General features: G+C 48.3%; 2 protein-coding genes across 2 annotated transcripts; one reads left to right on the top strand and one right to left on the bottom strand.

Moving 5' to 3' along the window:
• The first annotated feature begins 6251 nt into the window (after nucleotides 1-6251).
• Nucleotides 6252-8043, top strand: LOC101779723 (putative UPF0496 protein 5). Its single transcript, XM_012842586.2, is given in 2 exon segments — nucleotides 6252-7391; nucleotides 7394-8043. Coding segments are annotated over 2 exon segments (1170 nt in total). The 5' UTR covers nucleotides 6252-6730; the 3' UTR covers nucleotides 7903-8043.
• A 968-nt stretch (nucleotides 8044-9011) lies between these two features.
• On the bottom strand, nucleotides 9012-14312 carry LOC101779332 (protein BEARSKIN2). Its single transcript, XM_004983195.3, has 6 exons — nucleotides 14193-14312; nucleotides 12969-13150; nucleotides 10661-10905; nucleotides 10415-10558; nucleotides 9767-10112; nucleotides 9012-9551 (listed from the first exon to the last, which is right to left on the bottom strand). The coding sequence occupies exons 2-6, from the start codon at nucleotides 13141-13143 to the stop codon at nucleotides 9286-9288; spliced, it is 1176 nt and encodes a 391-aa protein (XP_004983252.1). The 5' UTR covers nucleotides 13144-13150; nucleotides 14193-14312; the 3' UTR covers nucleotides 9012-9285.
• Between the last annotated feature and the right edge of the window lie 3546 nt (nucleotides 14313-17858).

The raw sequence follows: 17858 nt of genomic DNA, 5'->3' as shown, positions 1-17858 counted from the left end.
GAGCACCCACGCCGAAGCACCCAAAACCCTAGCGCCCGAGCTCCCGCGCCGCCGCCTCTTCCCCGCCGTCAAGCGCCGCCTCCAGTGAGCTCCGGTCGCCAAGGACCCCCAAAAAGAGTTCGCCGCAACCTCCTCTTTCTTCTGGTGCAATACGCGCGCCAAACCGTGCCCCGGAGCGCCTTTTCGGCCAACTCCGGCGACCCGCCGTCGCACGCCGCCGCTCGCCGCCGCCGGCCGTTTCTTTTTCCGCCGCCACCGCGAGTCATCGATCACCGCGACCGTCAGATCTTGATCCGACGGCCGATCGCGAGTCAATCCGGCCGCGTACCGATCAACCGCGCCGCGCCGCGCCATTTTTGCTCTTAAACCCCCGCCTTTTTCGCAATTTAACCCGCGGTCCAAATCGCGTTGAAAAATATTCACAGATCTGCCCTCGCACTTTTCGTTTTAACCCTTGAACTTTCAAGAATCAACCCGCCGTCCGGATTTTGAGTTTTTGCGCGTTAGACCTTCGGTTTATACGTGTAATTACGTATAAGCCCTCGGTTTTTGCGGTTTGGCCCTAAAAGTTTTGTTTTTCTCACAGAAAAGTCCCTGGATCTTGTTTTAAACATATCTTTTGCATTTTAACTCCGTTTTTCGCATTCTCTATATCCACGTGTTCGTTTTGAAGCGTAGATCAAATTTTCAAGCTTGTTTTCTCTGTTTAACTATGATTGGTGTAGTGTTTTCTTACTTTTGCCCATGTTTGCTTGTATGTGCTCGTGTGACGCGTGTAGACGTCCCGCAGTTCGAGGGAGTTGAAGATCAAGCCTTCGAGGAGTACGAACAGCAGGAGCAAGGCCAAGAAGGCAAGTCGTGTCCTTGATCACTACCTTTTTGTCCTATACACCTTTACTTTCTCGTACTCAACATTTATGCTATGCACATGTTAAGATTAAATTGATGGGTCCCAATTAAGGTTCGCCTAGATTGATTTACCTTTGCCTTGACCAACCGGTTTACTTTATGTTGGGTAGCTCATGCTTAGTGCTTACTTGGTATGGTGGTTTAACTAAACACAATGTTTAATCTTGCTTTACTTCTATTATACCTTTCATTAAGACAAGATCATTATTGTTAATCGGAACATGGAGCGACCACCTAGGAAAATAGTGCTACCACAAGACTAAATGGCTCTGGTCTTGGCTGAATAATTAGAAACTCTAGTTTGGGGTAATCTTACCAAAAGGGCAAGAGGGGAGGCGTTGATGGGATATAGCACTCGCTCTCTTGGGAAGTGGGCTTGGCTAAGACACTATACCCTCTAGGGGACTGCTATGTTTCGCTTCGACCTGAAACCTTAGCGGGTTACCACATTGCTAGCGGATCTTTGTAAAGGCCTCGTAGCGTCCCTATGCAATCACACCTCGGAAGTGTGGTATGGTGCCTTGCAAACACCGCATGGTTGGGTCCAAAGTTCTATTGAAATTTTACGCGACTTATGGGTAAAGATGTGCCACCTCTGCAGAGTGTAAAACTGATCGATCAGCCGTGCTCACGGTTAAGAGCGGCCTGGACCCTCACATGATAATATTATCGAAAGATGGATTTAACTTGTTATCATTTCATGCATATGTTGTTTACTTTATTTATGATCATGTTTAATTTCGGGTGGTATGAACTTACACTTAGTTAATTGCTAATAAAACTTGACCAACTTAAGTAAAAGCGAATGCTATTTATGCCTTAGCCATACCTTGAATTTGCCTTACACTACACTATTCCCCACGACTTGTTGAGTACCAACCATAAGTGTACTCACCCTTGCAAAACCGCTGTTCAGACCAAGCTAATTGGGAAGAGGAGTATCTACATGACTTTGAGGAGTTCTAGGCGTACGTTTCTTCAGTCAGCTGCCTGTGGAGTCGTCGTCGTCTTTGGAGTTCCGCTGCATAATAAATTAGGCTTATGTTTTATTGAGACTTTCGGTCATGTAATAATGTTTAATACTCTCTCTTTTCGCTTTAGCACTGTCTTTGTTATTCACTATTGTCGTACATGTGTGTAACTTGATCCTGGCGCACATGTATTTAATGCACTCGATTTTGTCCTTAAAATCGGGTGTGACAGTTGCCATCCGGGTTGCTGGAGAAAGACATGATAGCCTTCTCAGCTAGCTCGAAAATGCGCACCTCAAAGCCTAGTTATCTCTTGCTTTGGCTTGGCGGGAGTGGGATTTGGTGTCGGCAATGGGGATGGGGACGGGGATGAATACCTCTAGAACAACCATCTCTGACTCTCCTGATTCCCCTCATCGGTGCAAGAAAACCACAACCATGCAAGAACCTTGGTGTAAAAGAAGCAGAGAAAATATTGGATGAGAAAAGAATGTGTTTGTGGTGGGTGAACGAACTCGAATCTAAACTTCTTATTGTTGGTGCCATCCTTACAGAGGCACGTGACCATTCTATAGGTGAGGTGTGGTCATGGTGGGGGAGGAAAGATGCTTGCTGGCACCCATAGGGGGACATGCTCGGCCATGGAGAGCAGGGAGATGCTCGCCACCAAGCAGGAGCTTGTGACGGCGGTGGCCACCGCCACCTGCTGAGACAAAGAAAGGGGGAGGAGTTGCGGGGGCATTTGGTGCAATACGCAAATACGGTGGCTTGCGCGTGGGCCCAATAGCCCTATCGAGAATAGTAATAGATGAAGAATTGCAATATTGCAATACCCAAATATATGAAGAATTGTAATGGTACGATTATAATATCGCCAATAGTAATAACATATCTCCCAATGATGACAATTGTAATGTCATAATCAAATAAATCCTATTAGAAACATCCTTATCTCTTGGTCTTTATAGTGGCCACATAGAGTCACCAACCCTAGCATAAGTAGGGCAATATGATATTCCCTCCATTTCAAATTGTAGGTCTTTAGCTTTTCTAGATTCATAGATTTTTCTATGTATCTAGACATAATCTATATCTAGGTGTATAGTAAAGATCATGTATCTATAAAAGTCAAAATGATCTATAATTTGAAATGGAGGGAGTACTTGCGAGGCCCATGGGCCAAAAGTGACCATGCGGTCACTCCACCAAAGGAGCATGTATGGGATAGTTCCATACTGCTAGTCAAGAGAGATTGAGGCAAACTTAAATAACCGGTGCTACGAAGCATTGCAACCTTGGTTTAACTCTTTTACCCAAAGCGAGAGCGAAAATATAAGCAGGTTGCAGTGTAGGTATGGTCCACTCAGCGTGTAGAGTGAGCATGAGCCATTTTCCTAAGTTAGGTCGTTACAACACTTGCTAAACTTTGCAAGTTACCTTGGGTGGCTATCTTTTGCCCCCTTACACAAGCATTGAACGGGTGCTGGTTCTAGCATCACACTTTTAATATATATTGCAGGATGAAACATTGAATGGGTGGTGGCGGCCGAGTGCTGGAGGAGCACGTTTCGTTCCCCTATCCATATACCTATAATGGTGATCCAATATGTAAGTGTGCCTTGAAGTGAGGAAAGGCTGATGCCACCGTTAAGGATGACGCTGACACTACTGTACCGCAAGTCAACATCACGCCTACACCAAGAAGATAGGGGAAATTCAGCATGTTGCACCCTTGCACCTGCAAACGATGATGCATCTACTTTAGGTTGTTTATATCTAAGTGTTCTAGTGCAAGAACTAGTAATCGAGTCATGTTATTATTCATGTTTATACAACATTTGGTAACTAGAGCCGAGAACCCTAGATCAAACTCTACTAGTGCTATTTTTTTTTAAAGCATTCTTTCTCCATACATGTATTAATAGAGAAGAAGCAACTTATAGAAATAACACCACATAACCAAACAAAAAAAAACAAAACCACCCACCCTAAGGAAGCAACAACAAGACAACCGCCACTACAACATGTACTCAATCGAACTACTAAAGCACCAACAGATGGAAACCTCACAGGACACCAACAAACACAAAGAGGAAGGGTGGTAAGAATTGTCGTCAACTCCATTGCAATTGGCCATCCAACAAGCTTCTAGTCTTGCCACGAACACAATCGAGGCAGCCTTCCGCAATGAGCCGCCATCCACTTGTTGTCGTAGTTGCGGTGAGCTAGGCACAGGCATGCGTGTCCAGTCACCATGACGCCAATCATCACAAACACCGCGACCAATCCAGAATCTGCCGCCTCACTGCAAGTCGCCACCAAAGAGATATCACAACACCACTATCCACTTGCAAGAAAGCCACCACCATAAACTTCCATCGCACACAAGGTTGGTCGAAGTCGTCCCATTACCTCCATCATCATTGTCCACATCCGCGGTAAGCTGCCCCAAGCCAGATGTCACTGCGGCACCAACCAATCACTGTCAAGCAGGATTGGTCACTACCGTGTTGGTCACGGTGGACTGCCGGCAGACCAGCCTTCACCGGCCACCGCAAAATGCCACATGATAGATTGAGACACATCCATCCCGGGAGACTCCAGGGTAAGCCGTACCGTGGCCTCACTGCCCGATGCCTGTCAAGCCACCTCAATGCGTTGCCATTGCTGTTCCGCTGCCTCAGTGCACAACAAGCAGGGCGACTTGGCCATGCTTGTGTGTGCAAATCACGCAACCAACGCACTGCAGCTATGGGCTGCTTCCACGAAATGCTGTCATGGATGACCTCTTCCTTAGGAGCATCGCTGAAGAGGTGCCCCACCTGCTGAACGCCGCCACCATGAAGGGCCTCACGGAGAGCACGCCGTCGTCCACGCGGATACCTCAACCCGCATGGCATGGAGACTCCATGCACCAAGGACATCACGAGGCCGAGCAAGAACTCGTCGCCAGTATAACCCCTGACCATCCCAAGCGGAACCAACCGAAGGGAGGACACTTGATCTAGCTACAGGGCACCAGAAACTAGCCGGAATCGGCCACACTCAACGCCATGACGACCATGGCTAGCAATCCTATTACTGGCACATGGAGCAGAAAAGGGAAGAACCCGCCGTTGTTGCCCTTGCGGCTTCACGGGCTTCCAGCAGCCCACTCCGGCGACGTTGAGGGTTGGGAAGGAGGAGGAAGGTGGCAACAGCGAGATGCAATGGTGCCGGAGTCGCCATTATGGGAGTGACGTGTTGGCTCTATGTTTTTTTCGTTGAGGTATGGATTTTGGACTTAGTGCTAATTGACCTCTATTAAGTTGAATTGATGCTATTTAATGATGTGTTAGCTCTAATTATGCTCTCGGCTAGCTAAGGCACACGTGTACACGAGAGAACTTACCCTTCACGGAAAGGTCAAGACATGTGTTGACATTGTAATGGCGGAGCCAGGATCTAAGAGTTGGGTATTCCCATCTAAAAAAAATTATACCATCCAAGTCATGCTCATAGGCGAATATGCTCGACTTAAGTAGGTCCTCGAAGAGGCTGTCCTTTGTAACTTTTTGCCAACTTCATCATATCTTTCACAACCTGATCATTTTATGTGTTGCGGAACACGGCTAGAATTAGCAATCGAGGAACATCCATCTTACAATGTACGAATCGATATGTAGGGCTGATTAATTACTAGGCTAAGGTCAGAGGCGTCAATATGGAACGAGAGCTTGGAAATATTAGCTTCATTCCTCACTAATGCCTTTCCATAGCTTGCCGAAGGTGCACCCCTATTTGGTCCGTCGTTGTGATGTTACCCGGGGACATCATTGCGTGCGAGTGCGCTACAACTTCATCTAAGAATTGGTGAAGTTGGAAAATTACAGCCAGGGTTAGGGATTTGAGAAAGGAGAATGGATTTTAGGAGAAATCAAAGAGGGAGAGGTAAGAGCCTGAGCCTAAGCGGGATGCGATGCCAACCATGGTGAAAGAATCTGCTATGTTTATGGCAGTGGGCACTTTTGGGTGGAATGAATTAGACCTTAGCACGAATGATGTTGGTTAGTCCAAGTTGCATGCAACTCGTTTTACACTAGAGAAACAAAAATTGCTGAGTATTTTTCAATTAATAAATAAATATATATATATATGTATATAGCATGTACATACTTGATTTTTACTGAAAATCTTAGGTATTTCCACGAGTACGGAGGCATCAAGGTGCCTCCGCCCCTGCAACGTTGAGTGGAGGAAAGGCAGAAGGCCACTGACTCGATGACGACGGCAGTCCTGCCAGGCGTTGCCAGCCTGCTTCTCCGTTTCTCTCTCTAGAGCGCGTGTCCTGGTTCTTGTTGCAGAACAGCACTCGACACGTGCAGGGCCCCACTCACAGTCTCTCGTTCGTTCCTTGCTTCTGGAGGAGGAGAGAGAAACAGGCACGCGCTCAACTCAACAGTTTCACACACTGACACACACGACTTCAAGCAGAGAAGCAAGTGCTTCTTCAATTCCTCTCGGGTTGCTTGCTCGCATCGCCATTGCCGGGCTTGCCGCCCATCTCCACACAGCTAACCAGCCACGAGCCCGCGAGTCCTCCAGCTTTCCTCATGCGTGCAAGCCATCCACCTCCACATCACCGGGCTCCCTCCCAGCTCCTGCCGGCACGCACCTCCACACCCTCTACAAAACCGCGCCTGCTTCCCCTCCAAGAACTCTGCTCCCACCTGCTAAATCACACGCCTGCTGTACACATATCCGGGCAAAGTTCTTGAGTTCTCCAGAGGCTGCTGGCCTTTGAATCTTGATTGCTCCCCGGCCCGGATTCAGCCAGCGTTTGCCCCTGCTCGGCTCTTGATCCGGCGACAATGGGGATGTGTCACAGCGGCGGCATTGCGAGGCCGCGGCGGCTGGGCAGAGCCAATGCGGCGGCAGCGGAGGTGGAGGAGGAGGAGGGGAAGGAGAAGGGCGAGCCGGGTTCGTACGAGGCGGCGTGCTCCGCGGACCCGGAGCTGCGGACCTTCGACGCGGCTCTGCGGCGGCGCGCCAGCCGCGCCATCTCGGCGGTGGCGTCAGGGGTGGAGGTGCGCTCGCTGTCGCTGGGCTCCCTCCGCGAGGTCACCGGCTGCCTCCTTGACATGAACCAGGAGGTGGTCCGCGTCGTGCTCGCCAGCAAGCGCGACGTGTGGCGGAGCCCCGACCTGTTCGACCTCGTCGAGGGCTACTTCGACGGCAGCCTCCACACGCTCGACTTCCTCGTCGCGCTCGACGCCTCGCTCCGCCGCGCCCGGGACTCCCAGCTCCTCCTCCACCTCGCGCTCCAGCGCCTCCGCGAAGGCGCCGAGGGCGATGCCCAGGAGCCCAGTGCCGCGCCTGCGCCGGACCGGTACGCGGGCGCGATGGCCGAGCTGCGCCGGTTCAAGGCGGCCGGCGACCCGTTCACGCCCGAGTTCTTCGCCGCGTTCCAGGCCGTGTACCGGGAGCACCTGGCCATGCTGGGCAAGCTCCGGCAGCGGAAGCGCCGCCTGGATGCCGGATCCGCTCGGTCCGCGCGTGGCGCCGCGTGTCCGGCGTCGTGTTCGTGGCCACGTTCGCCGCGCTCCTCGTCTGCTCGGTGGTGGCCGCGGCCATCGCCGCGCCGCCCATCGCGGCGGCGCTGGCAGCCGCGGCCTCCCTGCCGGTGGGCTCCGTTGGGAAGTGGGTGGATTCGCTCCTGAAGCAGTACCAGGAGGCGCTGCACGGCCACAAGGAGGTGGTGAGCGCAATGCAGGTCGGCACCTTCATCGCCATTGAGGACCTGGACGCCATCCGGGTGCTCGTCGACCGGCTGGAAGTTCAGGTCAGCTCCATGGTCGATTGCATAGAGCTGGCGGAACGTGGCGAGGAGGCGGTGAGGCTCGGCATTGAGGAAATCAAGAAGAAGCTGGAGGTATTCATGAAGGGCGTGGATGATTTGGGGGAGCATGCTGACCGGTGTAGCCGGGACATCCGGCGCGCCAGGACCGTCGTGTTGCAGAGGATCATCAATCCTCGGAATTGACACCAAGAAACAATAATGGTAGAGGTATATCCTTGTCCTCTGTGCTGTGAATTTGCGATGTGATGGACATATGAGATGATCTGTGTGGAAATTTTGGAGCACCTAAAACTGATATCCCAATGAAATTGCAGAGTTATTTTCTCCAATTTGTCGCGCACCTGTTTTGAAATATAAATATAAATATTGTATTAGTTTCAGATAAGCTTGATCGAAGCATTCAGATGCTTGTGTAACAAGCTGACCTGGGAAAACGCTAAAGCTCACTCTATATGTTGAATGTACCACACCTGCTAATTAATCTTCCTGTGCTTTCGTTAATCTTCCTGTGCTTTCGTCCTCGCTTCGTGCAGAAGAATTGATCCGAAGTTAACTAGCTTCCCACGCCAGCTATTTAAAGTTGAGCTTCCCTCCCGTTTCCGATATGGAACTAGCTCGGCGCTACAGTGTTTCACGATGAACAGTACCCGAGCGTAGGGATGGCAACGGGTCGGGGCAAAGAGCAAATACCTGCGGGCGAGAATACACAAAACTTCAAGTTATACACGTACCTCGAAGCCTACGACGGTAGACGGAAATTACGCATAACTAGAAAAATTTAGATGGTACTTCCACATAATTTATTGGACAACAACTATTCCATGACAAGGTGCCAAATGATACGCATTAATGCGCTGGCATGGCAATGTGCATACATGATAAGCTGTAATTTAATTTTGAAGACATACAAAACTAGGATTTAGCAGGTGCTAGCTGCACAAGTCAACATTAGCTGTAAGCCCTGATTAAACAGATTCAGAGTCAAAGGGCCAGCAATCCTGCAACTCAGTTTGTGACGTACAATTTTCAATGTCAAACGGGCTGCAAGGCGAATTGAAAATGAAATACATCACATAAAGTAGCCTTCATTAGCAAAAGGTATAACAAAGAATTTGTTAATTAGTGTTACTTATGGGGATATTGTATCATAAATAGAGGTATTTACAGAGGATAAGCCACTACCAATTGGCCCTTGAAAGACAAAAAAATATGCCACTTCTTTTCACAGCACTAAAATAAGAATCAACCAAACACCCATTGATTAAAAATGATATTAGGCGCTTCTCTGCTGCTAAAAGAATCATCAGCCAGGGTATTCACTATATTATCAGTGCATGAATAAAAAATGGAAAACTTTCCACAGCTCGTATTGTGTTGTTCCATGTAGCTTCAAACTAGCTACCATCTAGTTTACTCAATTTCACAACATATGGCAACTAATTGTTGCGTCAATCAGCCATTGTGACTATAGCAATTTGCGTAGTATCATGCGCCTAATGATGAAGGGGAAAAACTGAACCTTCCAATGTTCCACCCTGTACAGAAATAGAGAAGCTATGCACTGGACTAGAAAGATCCAAAGCAGCAGTACTTCTTTCCTATCTTTCCAAATTTACTGGTAGACCGCTCTTTCTGAGACTTGATGCTGCTCTGTGAGCTACTCGAACTGTTGGAACGGCTTCGCTTCACATGACTACTTGGGAAACAGGAAGACCCAGGACTCTGATGCTGAAACCCTTGGCTTGAATGTTGACCTCTATCACCTTCTGGCGGTGGCTTCTTCTGTGAAGTTCCCGGCACCATGACATTGTTATCATGGATCTGAACTAGCCCTGCAAGAAAGAAGAGTGTAAAGCCTATAAGAAAACTAATGAAACTGTCTAAACTAGAGTAACCAATCATGCATTTACACGCTACTTAAATGGATTTATCACAGCGGGACTTCACAGTTGCAAGGTTCCATGGTCCTGTGGTTTCCAAACTCTTAAATTAAAATCAAAGGATTTAGCAACCTCTTAAATTACAACTAACAGAAGGGACATGTTACCTTGTTTTGAAGGGCCAAGGACCACATTAGCTGATTTAGTAGGTGCAGCTATGCTAAACTTGTGGTCTTGATTTTGTCCATCAGTTGTGTTACTGCCTTTCAAAATCTCACCCAGCAATGCATCACTATCAAAATACTCCTCAGAAATCATAGATCGCTTGCTTGAGTTTTCTGAAGTTGATGCAGACGCTTCTGAGCTTAGTAGGTCATTCAACTCTAAGTAGTCCCCAGTAGCAATAACATCAATATAGTCTACAGCACCAAGAGGTTTTTGCTCAAACTGTCTTTTGCTAGAAACATCCTGCTCATTTGCATCTGGAGTCACCTTGTCAAACTGTAAAACATCCTGCCCAGTAGATTATAGATTCATCTAGCTTATGTTAGTACAACTCCCATATTGTCAAACTGTAAAATCATTGGAAGAAGAACAGATAGGAGAATGAATCGAATAATTACATTCTTTTGTATGCTTTTCAAAGCATCTGGAAAAATAAGTACTTCAAATAAAAGGTAATTGACTACACCAGCAAGTCAGAAACCAGTGGGACTATCCTAATTTAAAATGATAGACCAGATAGGTTCCAGTGTTTCACAACAATATACACTAAAATTGGATGACACAAGTGAGCAGATGAAAATATACATAACCTTTGGCTCTTCTAGTTTGGCAAGATACTGAAGGTATGATTCCAAGTTATCATTAGGAGCATCTACATTCAGAGAATTTGGTTGACTTTCAGCACTATCCCAATTGTCACCCTGAAAGAATACTTTACACAAAGACTTGTAGTCCTGTCAGAAATGCAAAATGTATCATTGTCAATCATCATCCCTGGAGAAAAGCATACTGCTTACAGACCATGCACGAAATGGCTAGGAGAAACCATTGGATACCTGTGGGAGATTAGCTTCATCATTCTGTTCTACTTGATATTCATGCATCATCCACCCAGTTCTCTTGCCACATGATGCTTGACCTTCATAAAACTCCAAAATAATTTTCATGCCCAAGATACCTGTACTTGTTGGTATTCTGGATGACTCCACAGGTTTCCAGTATCCATTCTTTGCCTTTCTAATACCGTTTTCAGCACTATCATAGGGCTGTTGATCATCTGACCAGTTCAAGTACCACATGTCTACTACAAAATGAGTAATCTTTGTCAGAAAATTTGCTAGAAATCTATTAGCATAATTCTAGCTTGATTGTGGGGTCATTGCGACTCTAGGATACTCTTGTACAACAACAGAAATGATGGTAATCATATGGTACTATTTGTAGATAAATAGTTAAAATCATACGTTTAGCTCCCAGCTCCAAACAATTTGCAACAAACCCTTAAATTACATGCTACCAAGACAAATCCCTGTACCGAATAATAATAGAAAGTAATTCCAGTTTGAGTAAAGCAGACTTATTATTTAACTATGCGCCCAAGTTGCAGTTATGCTACAGTTTTGGGGGTTGCTAGCAGGTGATGGGCTGATGGCATATATTGATTGGACCGTTATGACGACATAAATTTATCGGACATTACCAGTTGTGCGTGGTGACTGCACATCTGCAAAAGCTAGGATTTATACAAATTAAGACATTTGGAATTTGGGTGGAAAGGCTTAAAAAGCCAAGCAAGACAACAATGCATTTAGTCAGCTGTTTAACCACGAAGATGGTAATTAAACTCTCCCAGTAGAACAGGCAACCGGTTGATGTAACTGTTGACGCAAATCTAGGGCCAACACACGAAAAGCACTCGAACGTGTGGTATGCAGAGGGGCTCTTCTGCACAGGCTGGTCAGACCGGTATGATGGCCGGTCAGACCGGTTTCGCTGGGGAGCCCGGCGAAGATCCAACAAACACCCGCCCGGGAGGGACCCTATCATGGCAGGCGCACCTTGGGTTGCCCTAGACTCGGCAAGCCAGCTAGCGCACCTCCTCATGCCATGGAGACAGGAGAACAGCAGCACATGGGGTTGTAAAAGTAGGGTAAAGAGGCAGAAAGGTAAAAAGGTAAAAGTATAATTGATAGATTTGATTGGGATGCCCTCAATCGGCCGTGACCCTTTATATTTATAGGGTGGGGAGGTCTTGCCCCATTGGGAGTCGAAACCTTAACAAATCATGTGTTAAAATACAACTCCTAACTCGGACTACACAGACCAAACCGGTCTGACCGCCCTAGGAAACCAGTCTGACCGGTTTTCCTAGGTGCTGATCTTCCCAAGGTCATAACTGTCTCATTTGAATTCCAAATCGGACGTTCTACATATGCATTTTAATCTAATCGACGAAAGCTACACAATGGTGAAGTCCAATTTGCATTTTGAGCACTTTAAACAAACCGGTCTGACCGGTTGGGAGACCGGTTCAGAGACCTGCTCGTCCAGCTCTGCCAATTTTGACCTCGAACAGTAACTTGCAAAGAGAGTTGCTATACTTTCAATACATGCAAATAATTTCACAAACTCCTAGGCATTATATTGCTGCAGTTTCTGGAACAATCAGCTAGCTATACACAAACCCTTTGTGCTTTTCCAAAGGCCAAAAAGTCTTTTCCAATGGTTTACCACACACAATTATCAATTCTATGTATTTATAAACCTTTTCACAAACCACTGGTCAGTTCTGGATTTGAAATCTTTGTGCACTACAGATTTATATGGTAAAATTTTCTAAATGTACGATCATGCAGAAATGGGCAAATCAGACAGAGGGTAGTTATAATTTGCATTTTCTCAGTGATAGCAGGCACGAAGTTAGTGTAACTTGTAAGAAACTTTGAGAAAAATTTAACATATGCAAAGTATTTCCCATGGCATCCAAATGTAATGCGAATTCATTCAATAAAATCATCTGTTTACCCTAAACTAAACAACTGTCTGTTCTATGCTGCCGTAATCTCTTTCATGGTGTGAACCACCAGTGATCAGCTATGAATGAAATATTTGCACATTGGAGGTTTCGTGGCACTATGTTCATACTGTGCAATCATACAGTACATTGCACTAATATAACATTTCAAAATGGACAAATCAGAGCAATCTTTCAGGGTTAGTGATGACTGAACTGCAAATTATATCACAGTTACATCATAGTATTTATGTTTACAGCAAGACACCATGAGTTTCTTATGGAAGATAGCATTACAGCACCAAAGGCATAAATGCGATTTGTATCTTGGCCATAGGCTGGACACTCACCAGTGAAGTCCCGTGGATCAACGAGGGAGAAGTCCAGACCAGCAAGCACGTCCTGCGGAAGGGGGTCCTCGGCTTTCCTCTCTGCCAAGAATCTCACAAGTTCCTCATCACTCCAGGAATCCCTGATACTGATGTCAAGTGCTGCCAGTTTCAGCAAAGGATCTGGGGGCCACATGGTTGTCCTACAACAAGAGACACAGGACATTTTCTGGTTAACATTCAGAAGTACATATATGAAAATCTAAAGTGCCGTTCCCTATTGAGCGCTGTTCATGCATAGCTTCTATTCCCGATTGTCTTACAAAGAGCTCACCACTATTATTAGCAAGGTTCCTGCCTCAGATATTCTTGTTTTGACAGAAAGGAAAAAGGCTTTGCAGCCCAAGATATAGACGCACACGAGACATCATCAAAAGAACCAATATAGTGGCTATCACAGAACTGGAACGCGAATTAAAGCGAGTCAGTTTGAAAAAAGACAGTCATAAAGGCAGAATAAACCGAGAGAATCACTAGTAATCGTCCTCTGCTGAGATTGTAAATCACACACACCAAAAAGGAAACCAAAAACTCCCCTGGAAGAATGCCACGAAATCCAACAGCTCCCGTGAGAAATCACATATTCACATCACAAATCGAAAGCCACCCAAGAACCAAGAACACGTGCTCAACTCAAAATCCCCCGTAAAAGTCAGTAGCGGCAGATAAACTCGGGCACAGAGGCCAATTTGGTAGGAACTCTGGAGCCACCCATCCAATTTGGCAATAGCAGAGACCAAAACAGAACAACCAGGGAGTTGTTAAAGCAAGCGCACATGCACCAGATAAACGCAAGAAGAAACCAAAACCAAAAACTACTAAATTCGTGAAGTGACCGAAGTAAACCCCCGATTCCGGAAAGAATGCCAGGAAACCCAAAAGCTCCATGAGAAATCACAGCGCAAACCGGAAGCCAACCACCCCCAGAAGCAGGAAGACGAGCGAATCAAAGCAGAGGTCGCCCCCGCATAAACTCCAAGAAACCCACAGAAAGCAGCAAACCAAAACCCCAGGATCCCACCGCCCGAATCGCATCGCATCAGCAACCGAGTTCCCCTCCATTCTCCCCGTCATCCCAACTGGTGCGAGACCCTCACCAACCGAAATCCGATCGCCCCACCACCCCAACCAGAAGGAAGGAAGGATCGAAGGAGGGAAAGCAGAGGGTGGTGATGATCCGCTCACCACGGAGCCCGCGGGCGAGCGCACCGCGGCCGGCTCGTGCGTCGCGGCGGCGGCGAAGCGAGACTGCCGAGGCAGCAGAGCACGGGCACGGGCGGGTGGTGTGGCCGGCGAAGGCGAGCGAGTGGGCGACGCGTGCGTGCGCGAGAGGGCGGGCGCCCTTTATAAGCACGCTGGTGCCAGGCCGCTGCTCTCGCTGCACGGTGGGTCCACCTGGCGGGACCCGCGCCTCGTGTCGGGGCACGAGTGGTGGATGGAGGGGCTTCGGTGGGCCCACCAGGTTCCAGAACGGCAGGCACCAGGCAGACCTTACAGGTGGGACAGGGGACTGGTGGGTCCCAAAACGAGCCGAGGGGACGACGTGGCGCGGGGCGTGAACCCAACTGCGGTTAACGCGAGCCCCCGCCCACAATTAGCGGCCTCACCGCGGTTGGGCGTGTCTGCCCCTGCAGGTTGGCCGTTATTTGCAGCCGCCTGCCACTGCGCTCCCTTTTCCACGTCCCGCCGCTGAGCTGAGGTCACCCACGTCGACGTCGGCTCGTCCAGGCGATGTGGCACGCAGATGCCACTTGCGCAAGGGAGTTCATACGACCAGTCCCTGCAGCCTGCCGATCACTGCTTTTTGTCAGTTTTTGCTCTTGTTCCTGATAAGTTGCAGCAGCGTGCTTCTCCTACTTCACTCAACAGCCAACGTCCGAGGTAAGGTGCGAACTGACTTGCGGTGGAACCTGCTGCTTCTTGCGGTGGACCTGCCTGCTAGATTCTGCTAGGTTCAAGTTCTCAACTCGTCGTTAGTGTTTATTTTTTTATTTATTTGAAGATTTAACCGGTGTTATTTTTTCAGTGGTAGGTGACGCGCCCGTTGACAATGATGTGTCAACAGTGCTTCGTCAATTTTAAAAATTTGTCAGCTCAGTTTTTTTGGATATGCTCATACCGGTAGAATTACGTGCGTATGTTTGTAAGGGTAAGTGTGCATATGTGTATATGAGCGTCTGCATTTGTATTGTGTGATTCGAAAAAAAAATCATACGCCCGCACGATCATAGATCGCCCAACGGTGTCGCTTCTTACAAAATGAACCATACTACACGTCGATCATGTCAGCCACAACAAAGGGGCCCCGATCTCTACAATCCAACAAAAAAAAGCACCGGGCCACCAGACATCACCGTACGGATCTGTCCACACTACACGATGTGTCACGGCTCGAACCCAACTGCGGCAGTACAAAATTACAAAACAACCTCGTTCTCATGTCATATTACAGTGCCAACTTAAGTCTAATTGTGGTGTGAGTGTGATCGTGTGAGGCCAATCGTTTGGCACAAGTATTTACTGTGTACGTGAAGCGAAAAACCTCATCACATTTAATTTCGGAAGAATAAGAACTACCATATCCTCCTGATCCATCCATAGTGCAAGTTGGACTGCTAGGCCTTTCTGCCTTTTTTTTTTTTTTTTTGAGGGCGCCTTTCTGCTTTTCTACACCGGTATGGCCACCCTCCTTTTATTCATGATGAGATTTCTCAGGATGTTTGCCTAGGAATCCTACTTGTGTTCACACCAGTAAACAAATGGCATTGACTTGACTGATACTGTACGACCCAAGCCAATGAGATTGGTGGGTATCAAAGTTTCTCCCCACACACGGCTTCCGTCCAAGTGCGTTAGGACTCGAGATCGACAAAGCAGGTTTGCTCCTGCCCTTTGAATTGACTAGTCTACGGCTTGCAGTTACCGACCTGGGGATAAAGAAATCATCAGGATCAGTACGCACGCTTAAATTAGTATACCAGTATTGTACAAAGGTTTTAGCACTCGTGGGGATGGATACTGCAGGTTCAATTCATATGTGTCCCGGTAATTAATTCCCGCGTTCATCTTAGGCAACCTGAACCGCTGGTCAAATTCTTGCTAGCTGAATTTCGGCGTGAGCGCAAACCATACAAACCCGTAACAGCTTCAATATCGTCATATTCTTATGACGACATGCATTTTGTTTCCTCCCTGAAAATTTGGTGTATATGAATATCCAAGCACTCACAAAACAGTTTTTCTAGAAACTACGGCGGTCCGTTGATGGAAAATAGACGGGGCGGAGAGGGGAGCCGAACTGGTGACGAGCACCAAACAAAAATACAAAATTATTTTGAAAAGTTGGTTCATCTTTATCATGGAAAATTTTAGCTTTCCTGCATCTCCAGATTACCATCACTACTACAGAAAAGTTATAGCACCGTCCGACCCAAAAACGACATCACCATCGATTTTGGGTATCGTCGGAAAAGGGTCTAGCAGTGGTCACCGGTGGAAAACGAACTTTTAGTCCCGGTTGGATAGGACCATAGATCCCAAAAATCCAACCGGGACTAACTATTCAAGACAAAAGGCGGTGTCCACCCGGGACTAAAGATCCCCTTTAGTCCCGATTGGTGTTACCAACTGGGTGCGCGTCCACCCTTACCTGCTGCCGCCCGCCTTCGCCCACCCTAGCCCGCCTTCGGTCGCGCCCGCCTGCCGCTCGGCCGCCCGACGCCCAGTCGCGCCATTACCCTAACCTCGCCTCACTACCGCTCCTCACTGCCCGGTTGGCCGCCAGCCGCCCGTCGTCGCCCGCCCGCTTCTGTCCGCCACTGCCCGCGCTGGCCACCGCTTGCCTGCCCTCGCCCGCCGCCGCTTGCCCTCGCCCGCCGGCCGCCCACCCGCCAAAGTCAACCGAGACAAAAGCACCTGGATGGAAGGTTAGTTCTCTACTAGTGACGCCCATTGGAAAAAAAAACAAAAAAAAACCACGCTTACCGGCCCCACACCAGCCCGCCGCCACTTGCCGCACTGCCAGCCCTACTCCCCACCACCCGTACCTCCTTCCCGCCGAGCCACCACGCCCAATGCTATCAAAGCCCCACGGCACCTGCCGCCGCCAGATATTGACCGTCGCGCCTGCTGCCATCGGGGCCTTGCCGCGCTACGCACATGTCATGCGGGGCCTTGCCGTGCTACACACAGGTCGCCGGAGCACAGGCTCCTCCGCGCCGCCGAAGCCTATGCGCCAAATCCCCGCCGCTCCGCTCCAAGTCTTCCCCACCACTCCTGACCCCGCCGCCACTCCTCACTACCCCAGCGAGTGAGTGGCAAGCGGAGGGGAGAGGGGAGGGGAGGGAGAGGGTGGCAACCGACCTCGAAAGTGATGTGGAAAGAGATCATATGGGAGAGAAGTGGGAGGCGTGAGAGAGAGCGAATGGCGGAGGGAGAGAGAGAGTTAGCGTGAGGGAGTGAGAGGGAATGGCCGAGGGAGAGAGAGTTGGCATGAGGGAGAGAGGGGAACGGACGTGAGGTCTCACGACTTATGTGGATTGTATTTTATTTTTGGATTTGCGCTGTGCTTCATAGCCGAATGGTGTTAAAATCCGACAATGAAAGTATCACTGCCGGTTTTAGCCACTAGTACTAGTGGTGAAAAGTGTCATCACAGCCGGTTTCTATAATCCCTACCCCTACTTAGTTATAAACCGCTATGATCCCTACCCCTACTTAGTTATAAACCGACGGTGAAAGATATCACTGCCGGTTCGCATAAAACCGGCGGTGATAGCCCTTTTGTGATAGCTCATTCTGTAGTAGTACATATATTTTCAATAAGTTACATAATCTGAACAAAACCATGTA

This window comes from Setaria italica, chromosome IX (assembly GCF_000263155.2).
Source record: "Setaria italica strain Yugu1 chromosome IX, Setaria_italica_v2.0, whole genome shotgun sequence".
NCBI classification, from domain to species: domain Eukaryota; kingdom Viridiplantae; phylum Streptophyta; class Magnoliopsida; order Poales; family Poaceae; genus Setaria; species Setaria italica.
The sequence above is the reverse complement of the archived record's forward strand: the minus strand, read 5'-3'. Positions and strand labels throughout refer to the sequence as shown.